The sequence below is a fragment of the Pyrus communis genome, chromosome 17 (genome assembly GCF_041283825.1).
Source record: "Pyrus communis isolate YQ-2024b chromosome 17, ASM4128382v1, whole genome shotgun sequence".
In the NCBI taxonomy this organism is placed as follows: domain Eukaryota; kingdom Viridiplantae; phylum Streptophyta; class Magnoliopsida; order Rosales; family Rosaceae; genus Pyrus; species Pyrus communis.
The window spans coordinates 22519551-22545365 of NC_142581.1; the positions used below are offsets into that span (position 1 = coordinate 22519551).

Below are 25815 nucleotides of genomic sequence, written 5' to 3' on the forward strand. Positions count from 1 at the left end.
ATAGAAAGTGGGACCTGGATCAAGCTATGTCAGCATTTAACTGAAAAGTAAACGGGCAAGTTCTAAAGATGAGGTATGACATTGTCAATTTTAAAAGATGAGGTATGAAAGTTTCGTGACACCAATAGCTGAGGTAGTTTTTTGTACTTTACCCTATTTTATTTTTACAATGTATCATCTTAATTTCTTGTTAGGGTGCAACTTGGATTACAAGGTGTATTTTACCATCTGAGCTTCTGATTCCGAGATAAAATGTTTCAAAATATTCTGCCCAATTTAAATCCGAAATCGAAATTCCTAACTTTATATAAGAATTGAAAAATGTCAAAAATCCGATCTGAAAATTTTCCAAAACTTGAGCCTTCCTCTGTTAGATACACTCACTCATGCATAATTGATATAGGATATGTTTCAAAAGAAAACTAATGAAAATGACTTGAAAACTTTTAATTTTAATGAAAATGATAAAAATAAGGGTAAAGTGAATAGTATCAAAATTGACTTTTTAGTATAAAAAGATGATTTTTTGTTAAAGTAAATAATACCGTGAGCTTTTCGTTATTGCTACAATATATCCTTAAATATGATTTTATTCTCTTGAATATGTAACATACGTGAAATGAGAACAACAAAAAAGTATAATATTAGACGTATAGAGAGTCGTGGAAATAAGATACTTTTGAGCTTGATGTATATAGATAAAGCCATACAACTGTAATAATTTTGAAATTCCGGAAGTTCCGAACGACATGACAGCAACAACGATCAAACTTTGTTTTACTAAGTGTTCCAAACAATATAACAACAACAACAACAACCAAAATTTCACAAACATTTCAAACATTCAATATATATACACACACACATTTGACAAAGCATATCGATGACTGGGTAATTACCCATTTATAAATCCATATTATATCCACAAAGTATATGACAAGGAAATCTTTTCTTTCACACTTCCAAAATCAACACAACTGAATCATCACACAAACGATGTACATGTCACTCACACGTCACATGTTTTGATGAGCCACTAGTACTCCGATAGAACCTAATATCATAACAAGACTCCAATACTGACACATCATCGTGATGAACCTAAGCTCCATCAAGCCTCAACAACACATTCTATTCTAATTTCACAAATATCCAATGGTCGGATCCTCACTATTCGCAAAAGTCGAACAGTCGTCACATTCTACGATCAAACAATTGAAACTCTACACGGATATTGGATATGGGCTCAGGGCATCGAGAATGCTTAGCAACCCAAAATTCAAATCATCAGAATTTCTCATGCGTTGTCACCAGTAGTGGATCCATACAGGGACCCAAGAGGTCCCAGGACCCTCCGAAAGTCCAAAGAAACACTTGTGATCGACCTACTGGACCCTCCAACAATTTGGGTAGGTCCAGAGGGACGCATCTGTTAAGAGGCCTGGGTGGTCCTAGCACCACTGGAAGTCGGGATAAATTTCTGTGAGGTCCTCCAAGGATCACCCAAGTCTGGGCATATGGTGGAGGAGAAGAAGAGCGGAGCTGCAGAATGTTCTAGTATTTTGCAAACCAGAAAGAAGAAAGAAGACTACTTTTTATTCAAATGACTTGGGAAAACGGTGCGTTTGACGTATGGTTTGAAAAAACCTTCTAAGTAAAACGGTTCAACTTTCAAAATGGTTCAACTTTAATATATAGTTTTTGCAATTTTTTATTAAACAAAATGGTTCAACTTTCAAACAGAGTTGGAACTTTTCCAATTCCATTTCTAACTCCTAATTGGCTAATCCCATTCTCTAGTCACCTCCTCACCCACCAGCACAACCCCAGTCTCCTCCCCCGTCTTCACAAACTAAGTAGTTCAATTCCAATTTTAGATAATTTCAATTATATTCTAGATATTTTTGCTCTAGTTTACAATAAATCTATAATGACACATTTTTTAGTATGAAACTTCGCCATGGACAAATTTAGTTTTTGTAATTTATATTTTCGTCTAATATTTTTTTTGAACTTTTATATTGGGACCACCCAATCTTAAAATCCTGCATTTGCCATTGGCTGCAATGGAGAGGCTTGTTGCCTCTATGGATGTGCAGGCAGCAGTGGAGAAGACATTTTTCGCTATGAATGTCATTGAGGGTCTACTCCGTAACAAAATGATAGATCAATAGTTTCGTGAAGAGGACAGTTTTCACTATAAATCTTTTTATCTTTATTATTGGAACCCCCCCGAGTCTAAAATCCTAGATCCGCCATTGGTTGTCGCATGAGCTAGTTTTTGGCGAACGGAAACATAGTTTTCCTACCAGTTTTCAGGCATGTAAAACTTAACACGAGGAACAACTTTTATACTTTCTAGTAAGTCCTAAAGTAGACAAAAGACGGCCAAAATTGCCAATGAAGGTCATTGGTACCTTATACGCTACAACATCGATTTGCCGCCTATGGTGGGTCCAACGAAGCCTGGGTTGGTTGGGTTTTCCTCTTGGGATGATGGGCTACAAGTTCCAGGTGGTGGAGTCGGTCACTACTAAGCGATCCGCTAAAAAAAGAATAGGGCCGTTAAAACCTAAGAAATTTGCATCCTCACACCACTGTGTGTGGTGGCTTATCAAGGAGGTTCTTAGGTGAGTTTTGTAGAGAGAAGTGACGAATCTAATTCTAGGTAAATGGCGCCACCAATTCTGCCTGATATGGCCGGAATTCACATCGAAAATCTCAAAGGAAACGGGCTAGTGAGAAATTTAACCCTAAACCTTAAACACTCAATTTTGATGCTCAAAACTTGTTCGTTCTAAGGAATCAGGGTCCGTTTACGCCTACGCACTCGTAGAATCTATCTATACATTCTAAACCACCTCTATGCACCAAATGAAATTTAAAATGACCAAAACGCTCTTGAAATCATTTTTTTCCAAAATTATAAAATAAATAATAAATTTTGGGAGGGGATATTTAGTTTCAAGTAGCTATATGTATGTGTGCGTGGCATGAATATGCATGGGCTTTGTTATTATCCTAGGGGCCATTTGATAACCAATTTTTTTCATTAGTTTTTGGTTTTTAGTTTTCACTTTTTTGAAAATTGAAATCTTGTTTAATAACTACTTTCACTTTTCAAATAACAATCAAAAAGTGAAAACTGAAGGCCAATACTCAAGAAAACAGTTTTCAATTTGTGGTTCGTAGTTTTTTTTTTTTTTTTTTTTTTTTTTTTTTTTTTTTTTTTTTTTTTTTAACTAAAAATAGTTACTAAACAAGATTTCAATTTTCAAAAAAGTTTAAACAAAAACTGAAAACATAATAATTATCAAACGCCTCCCTAGTTAATGTAGAGTCAAATTGCCCCTGCTTCCAAACGTGTCTTAGATGGCGTAACAGAGGTTGGCAAGGGCTATGTAGTAGCTTGTTTGCGTGGTCCTGTGGTGCGTAGTAGTGCAAAAGAGAATGCTCGAAGCAAAGAGTTTGGACAACACGACACTTTGGAATGCCCGAAGTTGATAGCATAAGCAAAAGAGAATGCGAAAGCAGAGTTGACCTTGTATATCTAATGACATGATCCAGCTAAGCTGAGGATTGAGATGTATGAATGTCGCAGCTGCTGTATTGGTTAGGGACGTCATTTCATGGCGGTTGCTGAATTTCCTCTTTATTTTCTTGATTTTGACCACATATGTCATGTTTGCTTTGGAATAAGCTAGCTAGCTAGCTGATAGGAGCATATTTAGGCAACTTAACTAGTTATTCTTGTGCATTTGTGCTATTATTTCTTAGTTAATGTCGTATTACAACTCAATTTCGTGTGTTTGTAGGTCCTATGGGTTAAAGTACCAAGGAAGCGCATTTTGGGGCAATTTGGAGCTATTTTGGACATTATGTGGATAGCTTGCATATGGGCTAACATGGATGGACGAATTTGGACTTCAAGAAGTTAGAAATGTGATAAGAAGAGGAAGGAACTAAGCTAAGGACAAAGTGGATAAAGAAGTAGCTCAAAAGAGGAAACCCTATCCAAAACCTTATCTCAACCTTATCCAACATTATCCAAAACATTATCCAAACATTATCTCATCTTATCCTATTCAAACCTTATCATGTCTTAATCCTAATTGCAAGGGGACCTAAATGGATAATTCTAGAACTTATTTCTAGAAGCATCCTATTCTAGAAGGCCCAAATCTGCCACAAAACCTATTCTTTCTAGAAATCCTACAAAAGTGGCGCACCAAACCTTTCTAGAAGGCCTTGCCTTGCCTTGCAAGCCAAGCAACCCTCTCTCCCACTTGTGCCGCACCTTCCTAGGCCCAATTCCCTTTGGATTCTGATTTTCAAGGCCTAATCCCTTTTGGATTTGGGTTACACAAGCCTATTATGAAACTAATTGGGCCAAACCGCTTCCTAGGTGGATTTGATCACCTATGGCCGAATTCTAGGGCCTTAGTGCATAAAATCTGTTAAGCCTAACCCTAATCTACTTAACCCTAGGACTATATGAACATAAAATCAGCCAAAATTTCATACACCCCCTTATGCTATTCAGAAACCCTTGTGCCGCAACCTCCATTCTCCATTCTCAACCTCCATACACCTCCATACATCTTCCTACACATTTGCCACACCCTTCCCACCATAATCAACCATCCTTCATCCCTCCAAACAAGGAAACACCATCCAAAACCCCCAATTCCACCACACACATCTTGTGCCGCAGCCAGGAGGAGGAGGAGGAGCCAAACCGTGCATCAAATCCATCTTGGAATTGCTGAGCGTTTAAGTGTAATCTTTCTTATGACTTCAATGTTTAAATTCAATACTTTTTGTTGTGTAAGCATGAGGAACTAATCCCCTTTTGGCTAGGGGGAATTTCGAAACCATGGTTATAATTGCATGATGATTTGATTACTTTCAGTTGTGATTTCATGAATGATGAATTCAATTTACTTATCTGTTTTAATTAAAACTTGTTTATGTATATGAATTGAGAATGCACACTTAATTTGCATGCATAAATATGATGCTAGGGTATAAGGAAACTTCACCTAATCGTTGGAAACTTATATTCATGAGTACTTAAGATTGTTGGTCGCAATTATGTTAAGTAAATTCTTGGCATAAGTATCATGCGCTTTCATAGTTACGAATGCCTCGTCAACACCTATGATTTCCATAGAACCTAATGATCTTTGATTGTCTTTCTATTATGCGCTTTCATATGGAAAACTTTTAAGGAATAATTTGATTGCAATGCGCTCATTCCATTCAATTCAATGACCTAAGGGAAATCTGAGAGTTAATTTAAGCGTACCTAATTAACTTGGGGTGTTGAGGTTCAGAAGTTCATTGAATAAGCAACTGAAGATTGTGTTGTATGCAAGTATGCCATGTGTGGAGAAAAACCTCCTAGCCATCGTACCATCCACTTAATTTTATCAAATTCGCCTAAATCTGCCTATTTTACATTATTGTTTTGTTTGTTTGATTTTCGTCCAAAACCAAATCCCCAATTGTCTTAGAGTGTCTAATTGGTCCAAATATGTTTTAGATTGTGTTTTTAAGAGTTTTGAGTCAAGTTAGAACCAATTTTCGTCCAAGTTTGTGTTTAGGCTCAAAACTGCCCAGATTGTGTTTTTAAGGTAATTTTGAGTGTTTTTAGCCTATTTTGAGTCTTGTGAACATGTTTGAGTCTTTTTAAGTGAGTTTAAGTGTTTTAAAGGTCAGTTTTATTTATTTGAGTCAGTTTAGAGTGTTTAGCAATCCCTCCTAATCCCCGGTGTAAGAACGATCCCTACTTATCTATATGCTACAATTGTCAAAAGAGAGTTAATTTGTGTGTTAAGTAAAATTTTCGCATCATTAGCTCCGTCGACATTCATGGCTGGTGGTGGCGGATAGATACAAATATCCGAAGAGTAAGCATGCTGGGTTCACAATTATGTAAAATATATGCCAAAGGTTGTTTGCATCTATCAGCTAGTGTTTAGTTAATGGGGAATATGTTGAAAAATTTAATAATATTATTATTATATTAAATTTATCAATTGAATGGAAATTAGAAGTGGAGCTTTTTAGTAAAAAGATGTGTACACTTAAATGAAGAGTTGTAACTTTTGACTCTTCATGAATAATCACATACTTTCTAAAGAGTTATCTCACATTCTATAAATAGGAAAGCCCCCTATAATCAAAAAATAACTTTTCGTTGTTTACATAATCGTACATAGAGTGTATTAAATGTTAGAGAGTCTCGTAGAGTCCATATGCGAGATTTTTCAACACAATTGTGGTTCATGGAGCCTTGTGATTTAGAGTGCTACTATTACTAGGACGTGGTCATTGTATCTTGGGAGGCATGCGCTGATCAACCATGAACATCATAGTGGAGCTTAAACTTGTCTTAAGGACAAAGTGTCTAACACTTGCCTCGACCGAATTTTCAGATTTTTCAAATCCATTATGTCATGTTCATTTAACATTGGTAACTCATGTGAATGCATTAATTTTGATATATAACTGTATGAATTATTTCTTAAATTTTTGTGTGATTTAATATAGCAATTAGACCCTAATTTTTCCAACAATCTAAAGACATGTCTCCAACCTTGCCATACCTTAAATAATTACTCATTACAAGAGATGTCATTTTGATTGTCTCATTCAATTAGCAAATTATATTTCCATTTCTTAAAAATAGCTAAGCCACCTCCACAATTTCCTCACATTATAATTGCTTTTTAATACTATCAACTACTCACTCATCACTCTTAAGACAAGTTTATGGTTTATTTGCTATATTTGATTAACAAAGGTTGGTTTGAGAAACTGAATTTCTTTCTCTGTAACAATCATATATATATATATATATATATATATATATATATATATATATATATATATATATTCTATTTAATAGTTACGCATGAAAGGGGTTATGTATTGATTGAAAAGTTGCATCGTTTTAATAGTTACGCATGAAAGTGGTTAAATATGTCGCCATTTATTTGACAATTTTGCCTATATATAATACTGATAGCATAATTGTTTTCTTTTAAGAATTGAATGTTTCTTGGCATTATACTGTGAGTTTCCTCTCGTTAGTTTTTTATTTAGGTGAGAAATAAATATATGTTTCTGTGGACTGTATGCAACAGTGTAAATTTGAATTTGTGTTAAACATGTTATCTCATAATTGAAAAGGATTTGATATAAGTCGAATAGATGAACTTCCTAGATGAAAATTTTTATGGGCATTGCCACATTGCAACGGAAAGTCATTGGTTGATTGCAAGGGTCAAATGGTTTGTGATCAAACTAGTGGATATTTGGGCATCCCCAATGACTTTTCTCAACAGATGCCTTGCTTGATCAATTTGGTTAGCAGTTGCCGAGCAAAATTAATGTTCGTATGCGTATATTTATCAGATTTATGTGTGTGTTCATAAAATCCATGTTTGCAATAAAAGGTATATAGAAATGCATTTGTTATCGTTTGGCATATCATAATTGCAGATTTGTGTTTCTCCACTGTATATCAAATGTTGTACTATGGAGAATTATGTGTACTTTCTCGAAAGAGGAGTAATATAATGGGAACCATGTTCGTCACGGTAAGACGATGAAATTTGATTTTGAGTAATGACAATCAGTCGTGATGTTGTGACAATCAGTAGTGATGTTGTCCTTAGTTAAATTGTAAAGCATGAACTCATTTTGTTTGAGTTATTCGTCTTGAAGATGACGCTTTAGTTGTGGGGGCCAAAGTCTGCTTTGAAAGGTTTAAGCACTCTAGGGTGAGGGTTACCGTGGAAACTGTGTAAGTTCTACAAACAAATCTCTAACAATTGAAGATAGACAAAGAAAGACTATCGTCATAGTTTCCTACTTCTAGAATTCTGTGGAAAACTGTATTCAATGAAAGTCGTATGTTCGGCTTTGAGGGAGATCTTTCTTCCCAAGAGCTTCTTATATTTTGAAGAAGTTTTATAGAGGTCGAATTTGGTATTTGGATATTTGTGGCATCAATGATCTAGTCAATCATGAATGGAATTTTTTTTTTCGTACATGAAACCAACAGGTTACTGATATTTTTACAAGAAGTATTAAGGTTGATAAGTGAGTAATTGATAGCATTATAAAGCAACCATAATGTGAGGAAATTGTGGAGGTGGCTTAGCTATTTTTGAGAAATAGAAATATAATTTGCTAATTGAATGAGACAATCAAAATGACATCTCTTGTAATGAGTAATTGTTTAAGGTATGGTAAGGTTGGAGACATTCTTATAAATACCTTAAATGTGGGGGAGTTTACTCAAGTGTTGGCGAATTACTTATCAAGTCCGAACGCATGTTTGGAGGAATTACATTGGAAAAAAACTACTCTCAAAGGAAATAATTTCCATGCATGGATATAAAGTTTGTGATGGCCATATAATGAATAGTCAACCTAGTTGTAACATCCCACATCGTCCAGGGTAGTGATCCTTAAATGTATATTCACATCCCTACCTAGCACGAGGCCTTTTGGGAGCTCACTGGCTTCGGGTTCCGTAGGAACTCCCAAGTTAAGCCCAAATTTGTCACATCCCGGCCCGGGGTGAATCACTTCCCGGACCCGCTCCACCACCGTAGCACGATATTGTCCGCTTTGGGCTTACCATTCCCTCACGGTTTTGTTTTTGGGAACTCACGAGCAACTTCCCAATGGGTCACCCATCATGGGATTGCTCTTAAGCCCAAATTTGTCATATCCCGGCCCGGGGCGGATCACTTCCCGGGCCCGCTCCACCACCGTAGCACGATATTGTCCGCTTTGGGCTTACCATTCCCTCACAGTTTTGTTTTTGGGAACTCACGAGCAACTTCCCAGTGGGTCACCCATCATGGGATTGCTCTAGCCCCCTTCTCGCTTAACTTCAGAGTTCCTACGGAACCCGAAGCAGTGAGCTCCCAAAAGGCCTCGTGCTAGGTAAAGATGTGAATATACATTTAAGGATCACTACCCTGAGCGATGTGGGATGTCACATAGTGGTACCAATTTTTAAAGGTTTGATTAGAGAGTAAGTTGTATCATCGAGGAGAATGGGTTAAAGGCCTACGTCTTTAAGAATCGCCATAATGGCAACCCAACCTAGCTAACTGGAGATCCCAAGATCTAGGTTCAAGGGGACAACCAATTTGTGGATGATTCAATGGAAGCACTACGGAGATAATCTCCTACCCATGTCCTATGATGAAACAATGCTATCTGCAACGTATTTAAGATAAGCTTTGCTTTTAATGATTCATATACTTAGAAATAACAAGTGAGGTATTGCAGGATACTCTTAATGGGAAGTCACCTATCTTAAGTGAGGAATTGGGCCGTTCTTGTGAGAATTTTTTTAAGGGCTTAGTTCTCTAAAAGCACTCATGAGAAACCAAGAATTGTTCAAGGTCAAAATGAACACAACCGAGCAATCACGAGGTGTCTGGAAGGGTATTATGTGATTACTATTGTCTTGGTTTACACAAACGGCTAAGTAGTTCAAGACATCGCGTTCACTGATTAGCCAAGTAAATCCGATAGTAATTCACTACGAAAGGTTTAAAGCCAAAAGCCACCTATCCCGATACGGTACTTTTTCTTAGGGGTGGAAAAAATTCCCAAAAATCCCGAACCGAACCGAAAAAATCCCGATCCCAAACCAAAAATTTCCCAAACCGAAATTCCCGAAATTTTCGGGATGCTATCCCGAACCGATCCCAAAATTTCGGTATGGGATTTGGGATTGGCTTCTCGATATTTTGGGAATCCCATACCGAACCGAAAATATATAATATTAATTATTATATATATTATTCTTTTATAATTGATGCTAGTAGTTTCTAATTCATGCTCTGCAACCTGGAATGCCCTACACCTTGCATATTTTTCATTTTTTGTTTGATATTCATGTGGATTTTATTATTGATGCTGCCATGGCTGATGATTTTAGAAGGCTTGATTCTTTTGTCTCTCAACATATTGCAAAAAGGGTTTAATTAATTTGAATTTTGACTATGATAAAAACAGTCAAGCATGCCAGTGTTCAATTAAATGGTAGTGTGAATGAAATGAAATTCCTAGTTCATGAATGTATTCTTGAATTATATATTTGAAGAACAATTCATAATTTCATATTTCAGTTTGGGATTCCCGATTTGTCCCAAAATCCCGAAAATATTTCGGGATTCCCGAAATTTGGGATTCCCGAAAATTTGGTTTGGGATTGGTCTTCAAATTCTTGTCCCGAAAAATTTTGGTTTGGGATTCGGGATACTAGTTTCGGTATGGTATCCCATACCGAACCACCCCTACTTTTTCTACTAAATTCTATCTCTAGTGTTTGCATTGTCATTTGCATTGTATTGAGTCAATTTCCATTCATGTGGGGGATTGTTAGAAATTTTAATAATATTATTATTATATTAAATTTATTAATTGAATGGAAATTAGAAGTTGAGCCTTTTGGTAGAAAGATGTGTCTACTCAAATGAAGAGTTGCAACTTTTGACTCTTCATGAATAGTCACATATTTTCCAAAGATGTATCTCATATTCTATAAATAAGGAAGCCCTTATAATCAAAAAATAACTTTTCGTTGTTTACATAATCATACATAGAGTGCATTAAATATTAGAGAGTCTCATAGAGTCCATATAAAAGAGTTTTCAACACAATCGTGGTTCATGGAGCCTTGTGATTTGGAGTGCTATTATTACAAGGACGTGGTCGTTGTATCTTGGAAGATATGCGCGATCAACCATGAGCACCATAGTGGGGCGTAAACTTATCTTAAGGACAAAGTGTCTAACACTTGCCTCGATCGAATTTTCAAGTTTTTCAAATCTATTATGTCATGTTCATTTAATATTGGTTAATCATGTGCATGCATTAATTTTGATATATAATTGCATGAATTATTTCTGAAATTTTTATATAATTTAATATAGCAACTAGATCCTAATTTTTCTAACAGAATATGTAAATGTCGCAATGATGTAAGTTTTATGCAGATATCAATTTTTAAGTATGTTGAGGCAAAACTGACGACTGGGAAGAGATGATTGCTCCTGCTAAGTGGGGTAAGCCGGCAATGGGATTTGTGAAGCACTGAAGGACAGAAGGTGAATTGTGACGGCGCATGGATTTCTTCTTTATATCACAGGGAGGATTTGGTTGGGTTGCACGATCGCCGGTTGGCTGCTTCGTTGCTGTTGGTGGGCTGGAGGTTTCCCATGTTGTTCTAGCATTATGGCGGAGCTATTGAGGCTATTAGGGCTGGTCTTACAGAGTAGTGTGGAACAAGGATGGCTAAAACTGGAGATAGAGACGAACGCGATTGTAACTATATATGGACATGCTAATGATGGATGAAATCTTGGATACGTCAGTGGAAGGAATGGTCCATAACATCAAATTCTTGGCTTCACATTTACATACTATAGTTTTTAAGTTTGCTTTTCAGCTACGTTTGCTGTTAGAGAAAACGGTAGCATTTCATGGAATAGGTCTAAAACCTCTATGGATCTTTGCACTACAAGGAAAAAAGCTTCACTAGCTACAGATGTGGAAACGTCTCTACTTGTGTTTATAGAGACTGTCTCCTTAATCGATAGAGAAATGCAGATACAATTTGGTGATTCGATTGTTACATTTTTCTGCCAAGATTTGTCCCTCAATTTTTCCGAAATATTGTAATTAGTTCGTCCTATCGATGTTAATGTATTAGTTCGTCTTTGATTTGATTCAGCAAAACTTCAAGCATAAGTTGAGACAACGTACGATACCGCTGGGCTGGTAGCTAACTAGCTATAAAGAACGCGCTTGTGTGAACTGTAAACCACGTACCACAAATCCCTTCCCCTCAATTCCGGCCTCCTATGTCTCTCTCTCTCTCTCTCTCTCTCTCTCTCTCTCTCTCTCTCTCTCTCTCTCTCTCTCTCTCTCTCTCGTTGGAGAAATTTTTCAGTGTGATCGATACACAGGATTGTATACCATATGTCACTATACAAATGGTGGTATATGTGTGTTAAAAAGTTAATAGCTTAAAACATAAAATTTTCCATCACTTATATAAAAACGCGGAATATACCCCCTGTTCTGGTCACAATAAAAAAAATTTCCTCCTGTTGGAGTTTTCACTAATTTTCTCTAATATTATGGGTTGTCAAGTCAAAGATATTGATCTTGAAACTGAGAAAATAAGAAGGCTACTTGCAGGATCAAAAACTTGAAAGATAAAAAGAAAACAAGGCCATCTTATTAAATATTAAATTGCTCACTGAAAATCCTCTTTGGTAATTTGGTATAAAGGTTTGGATTAAAATGGAAAACTCTTTAAATTCAAGGCATATTAGGTAGAGAGGATAATAATTTTTCATTTTGAGATGAGTAGAAAGGGATTAAACATGAAAGAAACCTCTCATTGTCCTACCATTTTGGAAAAGATTTCGAACGAATAAGTTTTCTACATGAGTAATCATTCTTCTACCTCTAAATTGGTCAAATTTTTTTCATTTCTTCTTTCAACATATCTTTGATTAAACAATCTCTTATCATTCAATCCAATCCTCTATACCAAACAATGTCTTTGTTTGGTTCTCGAAGCGCTTTTCCTTTTTAATCACCTCCTATATCTTCGTCTAATCGTCTTCTCCAGCCTTTTGTTTTCTCTCACTCAAACTCTGCAACAAACTAGAGAGAGAGAGCTTGAGAATTTTGGAGAAGAAGAGAAAGGAGCTGATTGAGCTTACTGGGTCATGGCATTTCTTTCTGTGCAACATTGCTCTGTGTGTGTATATTACCTTTAGGATATTCATATTTATGAATTCTAAGACTGAAGCTGCAAGAACATGTGGTTACAAGTGAAGCATTTCAATAACAATTAATGCAACAAATTTCAGTGTCCCCCAACCCAAAAAAATTAAAATAAAAAAACTTTGGTATAAATCCCGTGAAGCATATTAATGCACAAAATTTCATGTATTTATTTCCACTTTGTCACACTGGATCAGTAGAGCTCCCATTTCCCGTGAACCATTAAATACCTCATTCACCAACCCGACCCAAATAACATTAACTCCCCCCCCCCAAAAAAAAAACGCACTCAACCTTTATATATACCTCCCAACTGCCACTCATACTCATCCACTCCTAAACTTAGTCCAAACTTCTTCTTACAATGGCTCCCATCTTCTCACCCCTACTCTTATTTCTATCTTTCTTGTGTTTTTGCACATTAGGGGCCATGCCTTTCACCGTCATCATGTCGGATTCCGGTGTGCCGTCCGACCTTGTGGACGGACCACAAAACGGGTTCTCCATGAACAAAGACGGAGCCCAAACCGATGCCCGTGAGCAAGAAGCGGTCTATGACATCATGCGGGCAACAGGAAACGATTGGGCCACTGAAATTCCCGACGTGTGCCGTGGCCGGTGGCATGGCATTGAGTGCAAGCCCGACAAGGACAACGTCTACCACATCGTTTCACTCTCTTTCGGGGCCCTATCCGATGACACCGCATTCCCGACATGCGACCCGACCCGGTCTCATATTTCACCCTCCATCACTAAACTTCCTTACCTCCGGACCTTATTTTTCTACCGTTGTTTTACCTACAATCCTCAGCCCATCCCATCGTTTTTGGGGCGTTTGGGTCCCACACTTCAGACATTAGTTCTTAGAGAAAACGAGCATGTGGGTCCTATTCCTATTGAGTTGGGCAATCTCACCCGTTTAAGTGTCCTTGACCTCCACAAAAACAATCTCAACGGTTCAATTCCAGTGTCATTGAGCCGGATCACCGGTCTGAGGTCGTTAGACCTCAGTGGAAATAGGCTAACCGGTTCAATACCCAATTTTACCTTCCCAATTTTGAGCATCCTTGATCTGAACCAAAATCTTCTAATGGGTTCAATCCCATCCAGCATTGGAGCCTGTCATGCCCTAATCAAAATGGATTTGGGCCACAACCATCTCGCCGGCCCACTTCCCGACTCCGTTGGCGGCCTGAAAAGCCTTATGCTGATGGATTTAAGCTACAATCGACTCAAGGGTCCCCTTCCAATGTGGATTAGAAGCTTAATCTCCCTTCAAACCTTGATCCTCAAGGGAAACCAAATGGGGCCCACTCCAATTCCAAGTGACTTGTTCGATGGTATGAAGGGGCTAATGACACTAATTTTGTCAAACATGAATTTGCATGGTCCTCTACCAGCATCACTAGGTCGGTTGCCGAGCCTCCGCGTGCTTCATCTCGACGGGAACAACTTCAACGGCTCAATCCCAGCTAGTTTTAGGGAGCTGAAAAGTGTGAGTGAATTGAGATTGAATGACAATTGGCTAATGGGTCCAATCCCATTTGGAAGAGAAATGGTTTGGAGGATGAGGAGGAAGCTCAGGCTCTATAACAATTCTGGGCTTTGCTACAACTCTAATAGTGGGTTGGAAGACAATTTAGACTCGTCATTCAATTTTAGCATTGGTACATGTGATACACCGAGACCATAAAAACTCTCGGTTTCGTTTGGCACATCGAAGTGTACTGACTTAACTTTTCTTTTAATATAGTTTAAAGATCTTGAGCTCTATTTTTATTGTCGTAGATAATAATATATATTGTATAGTTTAAGTGTGTATTACTATTTTTGTTTATCCCAATAAATAAGTTTAATTAATATTTTGGTTAATGAATTACCTACTTTAAATTATATTTCAAAGTCTTTGCCTCTTTTGTGGTATTAGCTGGGTTTGGTTGGGAAAAAATCATCTTACATGTCGCATCTTTTTCCTTCATCTCTTTTTATTCTGTGTACATTGGTAGGAAGGTGTTAAACAAAGAGTCAAAAATAACCTTTTACTCTAAATTTTTCGGTGGATTGAAAATAACTTAGCAAATTTTTTTTAGTATATCGATATTTTTACATTAAGGGGATGAGGGTTCGGCTACATCATACAATGGACAACCTAATTTGACACCGAATTCACCATCAACGAGATTCGAACCTAAGACCTCTCACTTCCAAGTGAAGAGGAATATTACCATACCGTAGTACTGAGTGACAACTTAGCATAAGTTATTAGGAAATACAGTCTTTTGTATACAAATGTATTCTAATTTAAATTTATTTACATTGCGAGAAGGGAAATTCAAACTTGAGTGCATAGAAGAGAGCACATATGCTCTAACCAACATGACTATGCCCACATCTACTATGTTACATGGAATACAATAAAAAACAAAAAAACCAAAAGCGAAAAGAAGGAGAAGATGAAGAAAGTTGAGATGCGTTTCGACATAAAACTAATTGACATTGTATACACTTTATTCGATGTGAAATTAATACTTTCAAACAGAATATATTCCAATCAACGACAAGTTGTTCTACAAACTACCAAACAAATGAAGAAGAAATAATGCATTACATATAATCCAAGAATAGCAGTGCATCCTTCTAGAACTGTCACTCCATATAAACCTTGATCGGCAACTGCCAAATTTTATGAAAGCTCCAATCAAACAAAGGTTTGTCTTCTAGGACTCACCAAAAACACTGCCACTTTGGTACGACATCGACTTGTAGGTTACCGTTTTAGACGTTTAGTTTAGTAAATTTTAAGTTAGATTTGGATAAGAGATTTTTCAGTGTGTTCAGAACAAGAGACGATATATCACATTTAACTATATAATTTGAGAGATACTTGAAATAAAAAATATAAAAAATTTCATCACTTATATAATAACATGTGGCATAATACCCTGTATTCTGAATACATCGAAAAATCTCTCAACTTGAGTACGGCTATTGTCCTCAACGTGTTAAGACTTAAGTTTCACCTTACAAAAAACGTATTGCTTATTGCACCATAAGTGTAATCACATCACCGTGTTCAGAGTATTTAAATAATTCTTGTTGCTTTCTCGAAGAGATTTTATATAATTTTGGCTAATTATTATTGTCATCACTTGGTTTGTGTAACTTTTTAAATTTTTTTGATCAATTATTTATAGGTAGAGATGGAGAATCAACTTGTTCCAGCCACTTTGGCATATTCTATTACTTATTTGATGCTTCTTCTTGCATTAGTTTTGCAGGGGAATTTCGCAAACAACAACAGTCAATGAAGTAGTTCAATTTTAAAATGCAGCATAATATGAACAATTAAAAAGTTAAAAATCACTTTGAAAAATAATTACAGAAAAGTTAAAACCTGATGGGGCAGATGAAATGGTTGATTCGTATTGGTAAATCAATAATTATTCACCAACGATCATTTGGTTTAGTGAAAGTTGTTTTCACTTGGTTCAAGAAAGTTTTGAGATCGACTGAACAGTATTTCCACAAAATAAGGTGTTAGCTGTTAGTATTATTTTGCCACTAGTTTGTGGTATTTCTCTTTACTTGTAAATGACAGATCTTAAGTTCGATTATCGTTAAAGACAAATTTGAATCACAAATATTGCTATTCCATTAATCACTTACTCCCTTTTAATGTAAATAGTATCATTTTTTTTTTTTTTAAAGAAAAAAAAGAAATGAAAAAAGGCTGTTATTATTATTCCACTAGTAAAAGATTTTGAACCTATTCACAATCTATCATATGGTTTGAAGGAGAATGTGAGATCTCTTGCTTTTTGTATATTCTTCCTTCTTATTGCAATCATGCAATGTTCACATCTCTTTTTTCTAGATCAATGACACAAATGACACATACTCTTTATATACCAGTTAACTTGATAATTTCTTATTTCTTGTGGATAAATAAGGTCAGAAGAGGATCATACTGAGAACAAATAAAACATTAGCACGTCATTAACATCTTAAAATTTGTTGTCTCTAACATTAATCTTATGAGATAGCACCATCTTTTTTGAATTTATCTATAGATAGTGAAAATGAGACTATTTCAAAACATTTTGTACAACTTTTGGTTGATTTTACCTACTAAACTAGATACTAGCTTTTGTAGACGTCAAAACAAATCAAATATTTGGGTGAGTGCTATTGTTAGCACTCTAAAATAGTTAACATGTATTCTCGTGAAAGAATTTAAAAGAAAAACAAAACTAGAGAGGAAATCTACACTTACCACATTTTGTAATGTAGGTGTTTTTTTTTTTTCCTTAAAAAAAAAAGTGAATCAGTTGGTGGCTTTCTCACGGCAATCCACCATTGCCAAGGCCAGGAAGACTCACAAAGACATCAGAGAAAAATACAAAGTGCATAATGACGTTTTAGTCTTTTAAATGTTAAATTATGACATGTATGCAAAACTAATAGGCAACAGAGTCATCACTTGCAAATAACAGCTACTTGTATACTGTTGAGAATGAATCTTATATTGATGGGACGAGGGACCTTGCATGAATTTATATGTAAGTTGGGTTACTCCCCGTATTGCCAATTGGTTTTATGATGGAATCTCAACTTTTTTCATGGTATTAGAACAGGCTGCCTCACATGTGAAACCCAACAGCCACACGTGCTCCACGTCATCCTGATTGTGTAGTCCCCGTGTTAGGCTTGAAAATTCACCACACGTAAGGGGCATGTTGAGAATGAATCTCCTATTGATGAGAGGCATGAATTTATAAATAAGTTGAGTTACTCTTTATATTACCAATTAATTTTATGGTGCAACCTCAACTTTCTTCGTATATATTTAAATACGTTGTTTAGTCAAAATGGTCACTGAAATTTGGATAACTCCTCATTTTTAGTCCCTGAGACTTGAAATAGATAAAATTGGTCTCTGAGTTTGTCCCTAATTAATCAATTTGGTCATTCCGTGAAAAATCTCCATAAAATAAGAATAAAATAACAAAAACATCCTCAATTTTGGTCAAATCATTTGGCCTATTATTTATTAAATTGAGGATAGTTTTGTTTAACATAATTTTTCATAATTTAATATAATTTTTCACCCAATGATCAAAATGATTGATAATGGACAATCTCAAGAACTAATTTTATTGATTTCAATTCTCAAGAATCACAGCGAGAAGTCATGCAAATCTCAACCACTATTGTCCTTCTATATAGTTTTATGTCTTTTGTCACCGTTTGGAACAAAGGAACCCCACCAAGGAAGTGGACGGTTTAAAGCCAAATTCATACCAATAATATCATATTTTAAAGCAATTAATTGTAAAGCTCATGCATGTGTAACTACTTTCTTTTATTCCAAACGAAACCTTAATTATGAGATGGAAGTTGGAACAGTAATGTATTGGCCCCAAATTCAATTATTTCCAAGAAAGTCACCCCTTGAGTCAAAAGTAATATGGTGTAAAGTTTCACTTCATGCTCCAAGATTAGTTCTCGTAGTGAATGACAGAGTGATAGAGTGATAGAGTGTTTATTTAAGAAATAAGTCGAGATAAATCTTAAGTGTGATAGCTTTATCAATTCATATATTATAATATAAGTAAACTATATTATTGATTTATCATAAATTCGAGACATAATATGAATATAAATAGATAGACATATTTTAACTGAATTCTTATTTTGTATCAATCTTACTTATTTTGAATTTTCATTAGCCCAAAAATACACAAATAATCTGTAAAAATTTAACTACTTATTTTGATTTCGATTACAAAACTAGTAACCACTGCTAAACAAAAGAAGTAAATAGGGAGCATTTTTGCTACCACTATAAATCATGGTGTATACTTATTGTACACATAATCATTTGTCACGTCTCCTTTCACTTAAATGTTACATTTTCGATTTAAAAAAAAAAATTAAATAGAATTAGGTGAAATGATACTTGGCAAATAATTGTACGTACAATGAGCATAGTTTATGGTTTGTGAACAAAAACGCTCCCTAATAAATATGAAAAAAATGACAAAACTGTAAATAAATTAAATGAAAAATATTAAATACAAACCGTAATTGGGTGCGGTTTGAAATAAAAAATTGGGTTTTGTAAAAAAATAAAAAATTGGGTGCGGTTTGAAAATAAATATTGAATAAAATGGTAACAGGTGGACCAAAAACTTATAAAAAACACAGAAGAGAGAAGAAGGAAGCTTGAAGAAGAAGAAGGGTGTGGACTTTCTGCAAATCCCCGTCTGTTATCATTCAGCTTCTCAAAGAAAAGCGCAGCATTCGCCCAAAATACTGCAGCTTTTTGCCCACCGAACAAACCCAATGACCGAAGCTCCAAGCTTGGTATCGTCTCATCCTCTTCGTCGGCTTCCGCTTTACTTTTTCTCTCAGCTCCATTCTGCAACAAGCTAGAGAGAGAGAGAGAGAGAGAGAGAGAGAGAGAGAGTTGAGAAGACTCAGAAGAAGAAGAAGCAGAAGGGAGCTTGGCCAAAGTACGAGAGAAGAAAAAGGAGCTGATTTGGGTTTGTGGGGGTCGTTTTCTGATTGACTGAATAATCGAGTTTTGTTGGTGGGAGTTTGTCTATGACTTTTCGTCCAATGTTTTGTTGCGGAGGGGGATTTTCTCGGTATGTTAATCATTGTTTATTTCCCAGCTGAATTTGATAATTTCTGTTGGTTAATTTGTTTTAAGAATATTGTTTTATTATTTAATTAGTAGTGGATTCTAATTTGGAGAAAATCTTGTGATATGATTATGTGGATGATGAAATGAAAGTTGAAGTGGGTTTAGGTTCTGGGTTTTTTCTTAGATTTTATGGGTTGCAATTTCAATGGAGGATTTGCATTCTGGGTTTAGCTAGATAAACAGAGAAGGAAAGGGGAATTTTTCAATTCAAATGTCGAAATGTAGCTTTCGAATGAGGAAATAATAGGCTAAAGAATTGAGGTTGAGTGGCATCTTAACGACCCAGTCAAAATTACAAACAGGCATCAATGGATTAACTATGCTTGGTTTTTTGTTCTGTCCTGTTTCTAATGACTTGGCCACTGACAATCATTCAGCAGTAATGCATCCTTTTAGTTCCATTTTCTCCAGCAACAAGAAAAGGGTATCAAGTATCAACTGGAATTTGCCTATTAGCTGGCCTCTTTGCTATGGATTTCGGGTTGCCTTTGGTTTCTGTTTATTAGTAAGATGTTAATGATATATATACGTCTGCTTAGAGCAGGCTTTCTGCTATTATACGTCTGCTTAGAGCAGTTGGTTGTTTGCTGAGAAGAAAATTGATTCACTAAAACATCTAATTTGGTATATATCTCTCATTCAATTTGATTTGGTGGAAATCTGATGTGCAGAAAAGTACGAGGAAAGAAGCAGCCAACATGGAGGGTCTTTTCCTTGAAGGAACTGCATGCAGCAACAAACAATTTTAATTATGACAACAAACTTGGAGAGGGAGGATTTGGAAGTGTTTACTGGGGTCAGCTCTGGGATGGATCACAAGTAATCACTAACTTTTTCAGTTTATGTTTATATTTGTTATCTCTGTTGGTTACTCAGTTAACATCAACAGTACATAATTATCGATCTTGTTAATTTTCTCTTTTTGTGAAAAAACAAAGATTAGGCATTGTTCTTGATTTTATTAAAACGTGCAAACTGGAAAAGGATACTGTTTGTTGATTTTTAGTTAGATGTCTGAAGTCTCATTGATAATATTTACTGTTTAATCCATTAAGTTTATAGATTTTGGAAATGTAAGTTAATTTCTTATATTGCTTGATTTAGAAGGAAATTTAATATTGTTTGGCATTCTGGAGTAATTCAATTTTTGAATTGGTATATTATGAATTTAGAAGGATTACATAAAGCTGGCTTTTGTGGTTAGATATGATTCCTTGATGTTTCAGTGCTAGGTTTAGATCAAATGTTTGGATTAGGCCTAACGAAAAACTGGGGATGCGACCAATTTTTGTCTGTAGGAGGATGACATAGGTGTAGCCATTGTTTGGACTCTCTTGTAAGGACAAAACACTCGTATGCTCTATCTATGAACCACTGGTGTGATCTTTTTAATAAATGTTGATTTGTAAACAGTGAAAGTTCTAGTTTGGTATTTCTTTGTTGTGGGTGAGTTTATTAGGGAATAGGATTTTCTTTCCTCTCTTTCAAGCCAGGTCTAGTCTTGATTTTCAGAGTTTCTGTTTTATGTTTTTTAATGGTTTAATGATCAAATATAAAGCATTGCCTCTGCAAATAAGCTGTTCAGTGCATTTGAAATATAGTTCAAAATTATGGTGCTGATTAGTTCTCAAAACAAGTGAAACCATTATTACATTCAGATGGTAGAATCCACCCTCTGAGAGGAAGATATACTACGGAGATAGTATTTGTACATGTATCATGGGTGGGGTATATGCCTGTCCAATTTTACTAAACATGAGGCAAGTTGATTTTCATTGTCATTTGGCGGTGGGCACTAATGCTACAAACTCTTAAGATTGACTAATAGCTACTTAAGATGAGGCATGCTTGATGTATGTCGATAATAAGTTTTCGTTTCATTATTTTCTACCCATCGGTCTCACGTCCCAACTGAGAACCGCATCAACAGTTCCAGTATTTGGGCATATTAGTTATACTTACTGTTAGCTAAAAGGTAACGAAGTGCACAAGGCTTCTAGAGGCGCTATATCTGCAGTTCGCACCTGCACCTACCAGATTGCTTGGTTCAAGCCATACCACTGTTACGATGATCTAGATATCTGAGAGAGAACAAGTTTGTAAAAGTTATATCATGTGCACAATTATTAAAGTCCATTACTCTTTCTGAAAAGATCAGGCAAATGATTAATCTAAGCCAGTTTAATTCCATGTATAATTAGTTAAGAGTCACTCTAATATTTACCATGTTCAACTCTGTGCTAAAGATGAAATGTTAAGTTGTTGAAGATACCCTCTGCCTTCAAAAACCAAAGATTTGAAATCAATGCTTATATTACAATGTTTACCGATATGTATGCAGATTGCAGTTAAAAGGTTAAAAGTCTGGAGTAACAACGCAGACATGGAGTTTGCCGTTGAGGTGGAGATACTGGCACGAGTCCGGCACAAGAATCTGCTCAGTTTACGCGGCTATTGTGCAGAAGGGCAAGAGCGTTTAATTGTATATGATTACATGCCAAATTTGAGCTTACTTTCCCATCTTCATGGCCAGCACTCAGCTGAATGCCTTCTTGATTGGACCCGGCGGATGAATATAGCAATTGGGTCTGCTGAAGGAGTTGCGTAAGTGCCGAACCCAAGTTTCTCCCTCTTTTTAACTGTAAAAGCTGTTTCTCCTCTCTCTGCAATTCTCTCTCATATTATTGTTTTAATTTGATTTATCCAGCTATCTTCACCATCGTGCAACCCCACATATAATCCACAGAGACATCAAAGCTAGCAATGTGTTAGTTGATTCAGATTTTCAGGCTCAAGTTGCTGATTTTGGTTTTGCGAAGCTAATCCCGGATGGGGCTACACATGTGACCACAAGAGTTAAAGGTACCTTAGGCTACCTTGCACCTGAATATGCTATGTTAGGGAAAGCATCAGAGAGTTGTGATGTCTACAGCTTCGGCATTCTCCTGCTCGAGCTTGCTAGTGGCAAGAAACCCATTGAGAAAGTGAGTGTAACAATGAAACGCACGATTACTGATTGGGCACTGCCATTGGCCTGTGAGAGGAAGTTTGATGAAATAGCAGATCCCAAACTCAATGGAAAGTATGTAGAGGATGAGCTGAAAAGAGTTGTCTTTGTGGCTCTACTATGTGCTCATAGTCAGCCTGAGAGAAGACTGACTATGCTAGAGGTGGTAGAGCTTCTGAAGGGAGAATCGAAAGAGAAGTTGGCCCAACTAGAAAATGACAAACTATTTAAGGCTCCCCAGGTTGCAGAATATAATGAGGGGAATGATGGGACAACAGCAGCCGAAGAACATAGCTCAGATGTCATCTCAGAGGAGAAAGACGAAAAAAAGGATTTGAAAGAGGAGGCTGCGCCTGGGAGTGCACATAGTGGCTGAGAAAGTGTGAAAAACATGTAGATAGATGTGGGTTTGGATTGAAGCCTAAGGCGAGGTGGAACTGGCTGTCAATTTGTAAGAATCGCCGAGGTTCATTTACAAGGATTGGTTTCGTGTTTTCGTGGGTGCCGTGTTATCTGTGTGCATTCTTCTTTTGCCTTTTACCCTTTTCTTTTCGGTTTGGTTTGAGCATCTGAATGAGATGAAGAACTGTTCCTACTGTTTATTGGCTGTCATTTTTCATCAGTCACTATATCTTATTGGTTTGGCAACCAAGTGGAGCAATACACAAAAGAAACGATTAATTTCGTTGATCATGAATTCTTATCTATTTTATCAATTTGCTATTTTACATCATTGTACACATTTACATGGATTTTGTTTCCTTGCACCTGAAAACTCTTTCATTCAACGAGCATATTACGTGTACAATCTCTCTCTCACAGCCATATCTTTCACGTCATGGTCACATGATCTGTGAGAGGAGCGTTGTACACGTGTGCTAGCCAGGACTTTTCATGTTCGTGTCGACAAGAACTCCATATGCTGCATGATGGCCAGCAATTTGATCTTCCTTCAATTATGATACAATTATATATCCCGCTAAACGTGGAGCATTAGTATATACGAAAAGGAATAGTTTTGCCAACGGCAATACCATATAGAGATCTCATATGCTGCTCAACCAGACGACATTTGTTGAGCGTTCATGCCCCTTTGGCTTGATAGCAACTTGCATGGAATGAGTTCATCTTCATGGTGCTGTTACGGTCAAATAATGTCCTTATTTATATTCAAACGGGAGAATGACCAGACCAACACTGGCCAAACGTATAAATTGTAAGAAACAAACAAAAGAGTACTCGAGAACGAAAAAAAGGAGTACTCAATACCAAATGGTATATGTTGTTTTAACATAAATGAAAGATCTTTAGGGGTGCTATTAGGGAAACGTAGTGCCGTAATAAAAAAAATAAAAAAAATAAAAAAAGGCTTCTCGCATGCGCAGAAGTTGAATCATCTCCATGTATAATTTACTTTGGATGACTAGGTCGAGGCAACAATAAAGTCAGCAGGTATCTGTTTTTGGTAAGGAGCTACAAATTTTTAGAGAAAAATACAATAACACAATCCAACCCAGCTAAAACATGTACAAAAACATATGCAGAAACAGCACAGATCTACCGAATGCTGCCATTCGACCCTAAAGGCCAAGAAAGAAACATGAAATCGGTGCTCTGCTTGAATTACCCAGTTCGCTTGATTGAAAAAGAACTCGGTGTTTATATTGTGGTGGATTAGTTGGCTAATTGGAGTTTTAATATGGATATTTGCGTTCTTGTCTTTGATGAGCCTCCCGTTTGGATTAGACCAGACCAGATCTCATTGATGATGCTGCTATAGTCCCTCGACCTAGTTTTGCTGTTGTTTTGTAGTTTTCTCTTTTGGGTTATACTCCCCGTTCTTCACCAAAACAAAGAAAAAAAAAAAAAAAAAAAAAAGAACTCAGTGTTTCAGCTTCTAAACCATCTCCACGGGAAACACTCTGGCACGATGGTTGAAGATATGAAATCTAGGTTGTCTGGTAGAGAAACAATCCTAAACCCCAGAACAAATGGATGTCAGTGATCCAATCAATTATTTGCCATACAGCATTTCCAAAGTCAAATTAGCACATTATTTCACAATTCTGAATTTTCCAAAGTCAAATTGGCCCTCTTTAGTCTTACTAATGCCTCGACTGACGGACAATATATTATAATTTATTTAAATTTGTCTAGACTCCACTTAAGCTCCGTCCAGCCGCCTAGACTCTAGACCCTAACCCGCCGCCCAACAAGTGTCTAATGTCTTTTAGAACCTTGCGTTGGAGAGAAAGACAAAGTACATAATGACTTTTTAGTCATTTAATTGACAAGTTATGAAATGTATACATTTAAACATTTTAGCATTGTGGGACACTGCCCTTGTTTTATAAAGTTTTCTATATTTTGTCACTATTGGAAACAAAGGACACCTCACTAAGACCTACTCTAATCTTTGGAGTAAAACTCAAATTTTAGACTCTAAATTTACCCCAACTTGCTCCAACCCTTAAAGCAAATATGAGTTTTAACCCAAAACTCATTTTTGGGGCAAATATAAGCCAAAATTGACACATCCCGACCCGAAATGTCCATCTTGACTCTGAATAGAGTTGTGCTGGCCAACACCCAAAAGGTGACAAAGCTATAAAGTGTAACGAGGTGGAAAATGTGAATAAATTTAAACCTAAAGTGCCTAAATGCAAGAGTGCGCATGTGAGTTGATTGAACCTAATTCACACATGATGTCAGAGCATAAGTAATGTATAGTAAAAGTAGGATAAGAATTATACCATCAAAGGTACTCTCCTAAACCAATGTTTGCCAAGAATCTTTGTTGACACAAAAGCTTTGTCATAAACCTGGAGGGGCGAAAAATAAGGGCGAGTGAGCCTAAAAATAAAGCTTAGTAAAATCTTTTTCGAAAACGTATAACCCCTCGCCGTAAAACAAGTATAGTTTCCAAATATAGTATATTACATATAGTATGAAAATACTTACCGTAAACAGTAATATCATCGAGAATGCAATACTTAATAATATTTCATAAATAAACACATAACATTCAATAATCACAATATCTCGAATAAACGAACATATACTAACAGGTGCTCATCGACGTATGTTGACACACGAATTCATGCAGAAGTATTCTGACATGAACAAGACCAGGTTTAAAAATGATTTATGCTCTAGTACTACAATCACGTGAATACTAGCGCTATGCATGTCACATACGAGTCCCAATTGCCTATATCAATCTAGAACAAGATATGGATCGAAAGTGAGTTTGTCGGTG

The 25815-nt window shown here is 36.2% G+C and overlaps 2 protein-coding genes across 2 annotated transcripts; both read left to right on the forward strand.

Moving 5' to 3' along the window:
* The first annotated feature begins 13174 nt into the window (after positions 1-13174).
* On the forward strand, positions 13175-14716 carry TMM (Leucine-rich repeat (LRR) family protein). The gene has a single exon (XM_068489509.2). It carries the CDS (start codon positions 13205-13207, stop codon positions 14531-14533), a length of 1329 nt encoding a protein of 442 aa, XP_068345610.1. The 5' UTR covers positions 13175-13204; the 3' UTR covers positions 14534-14716.
* A 4305-nt stretch (positions 14717-19021) lies between these two features.
* LOC137707540 (PTI1-like tyrosine-protein kinase At3g15890) lies at positions 19022-23289 on the forward strand. The gene is made up of 4 exons (XM_068446426.2): positions 19022-19490; positions 20221-20368; positions 21891-22153; positions 22257-23289. Exons 1-4 carry the CDS (start codon positions 19447-19449, stop codon positions 22930-22932), a joined length of 1131 nt encoding a protein of 376 aa, XP_068302527.2. The 5' UTR covers positions 19022-19446; the 3' UTR covers positions 22933-23289.
* Positions 23290-25815: the final 2526 nt, after the last annotated feature.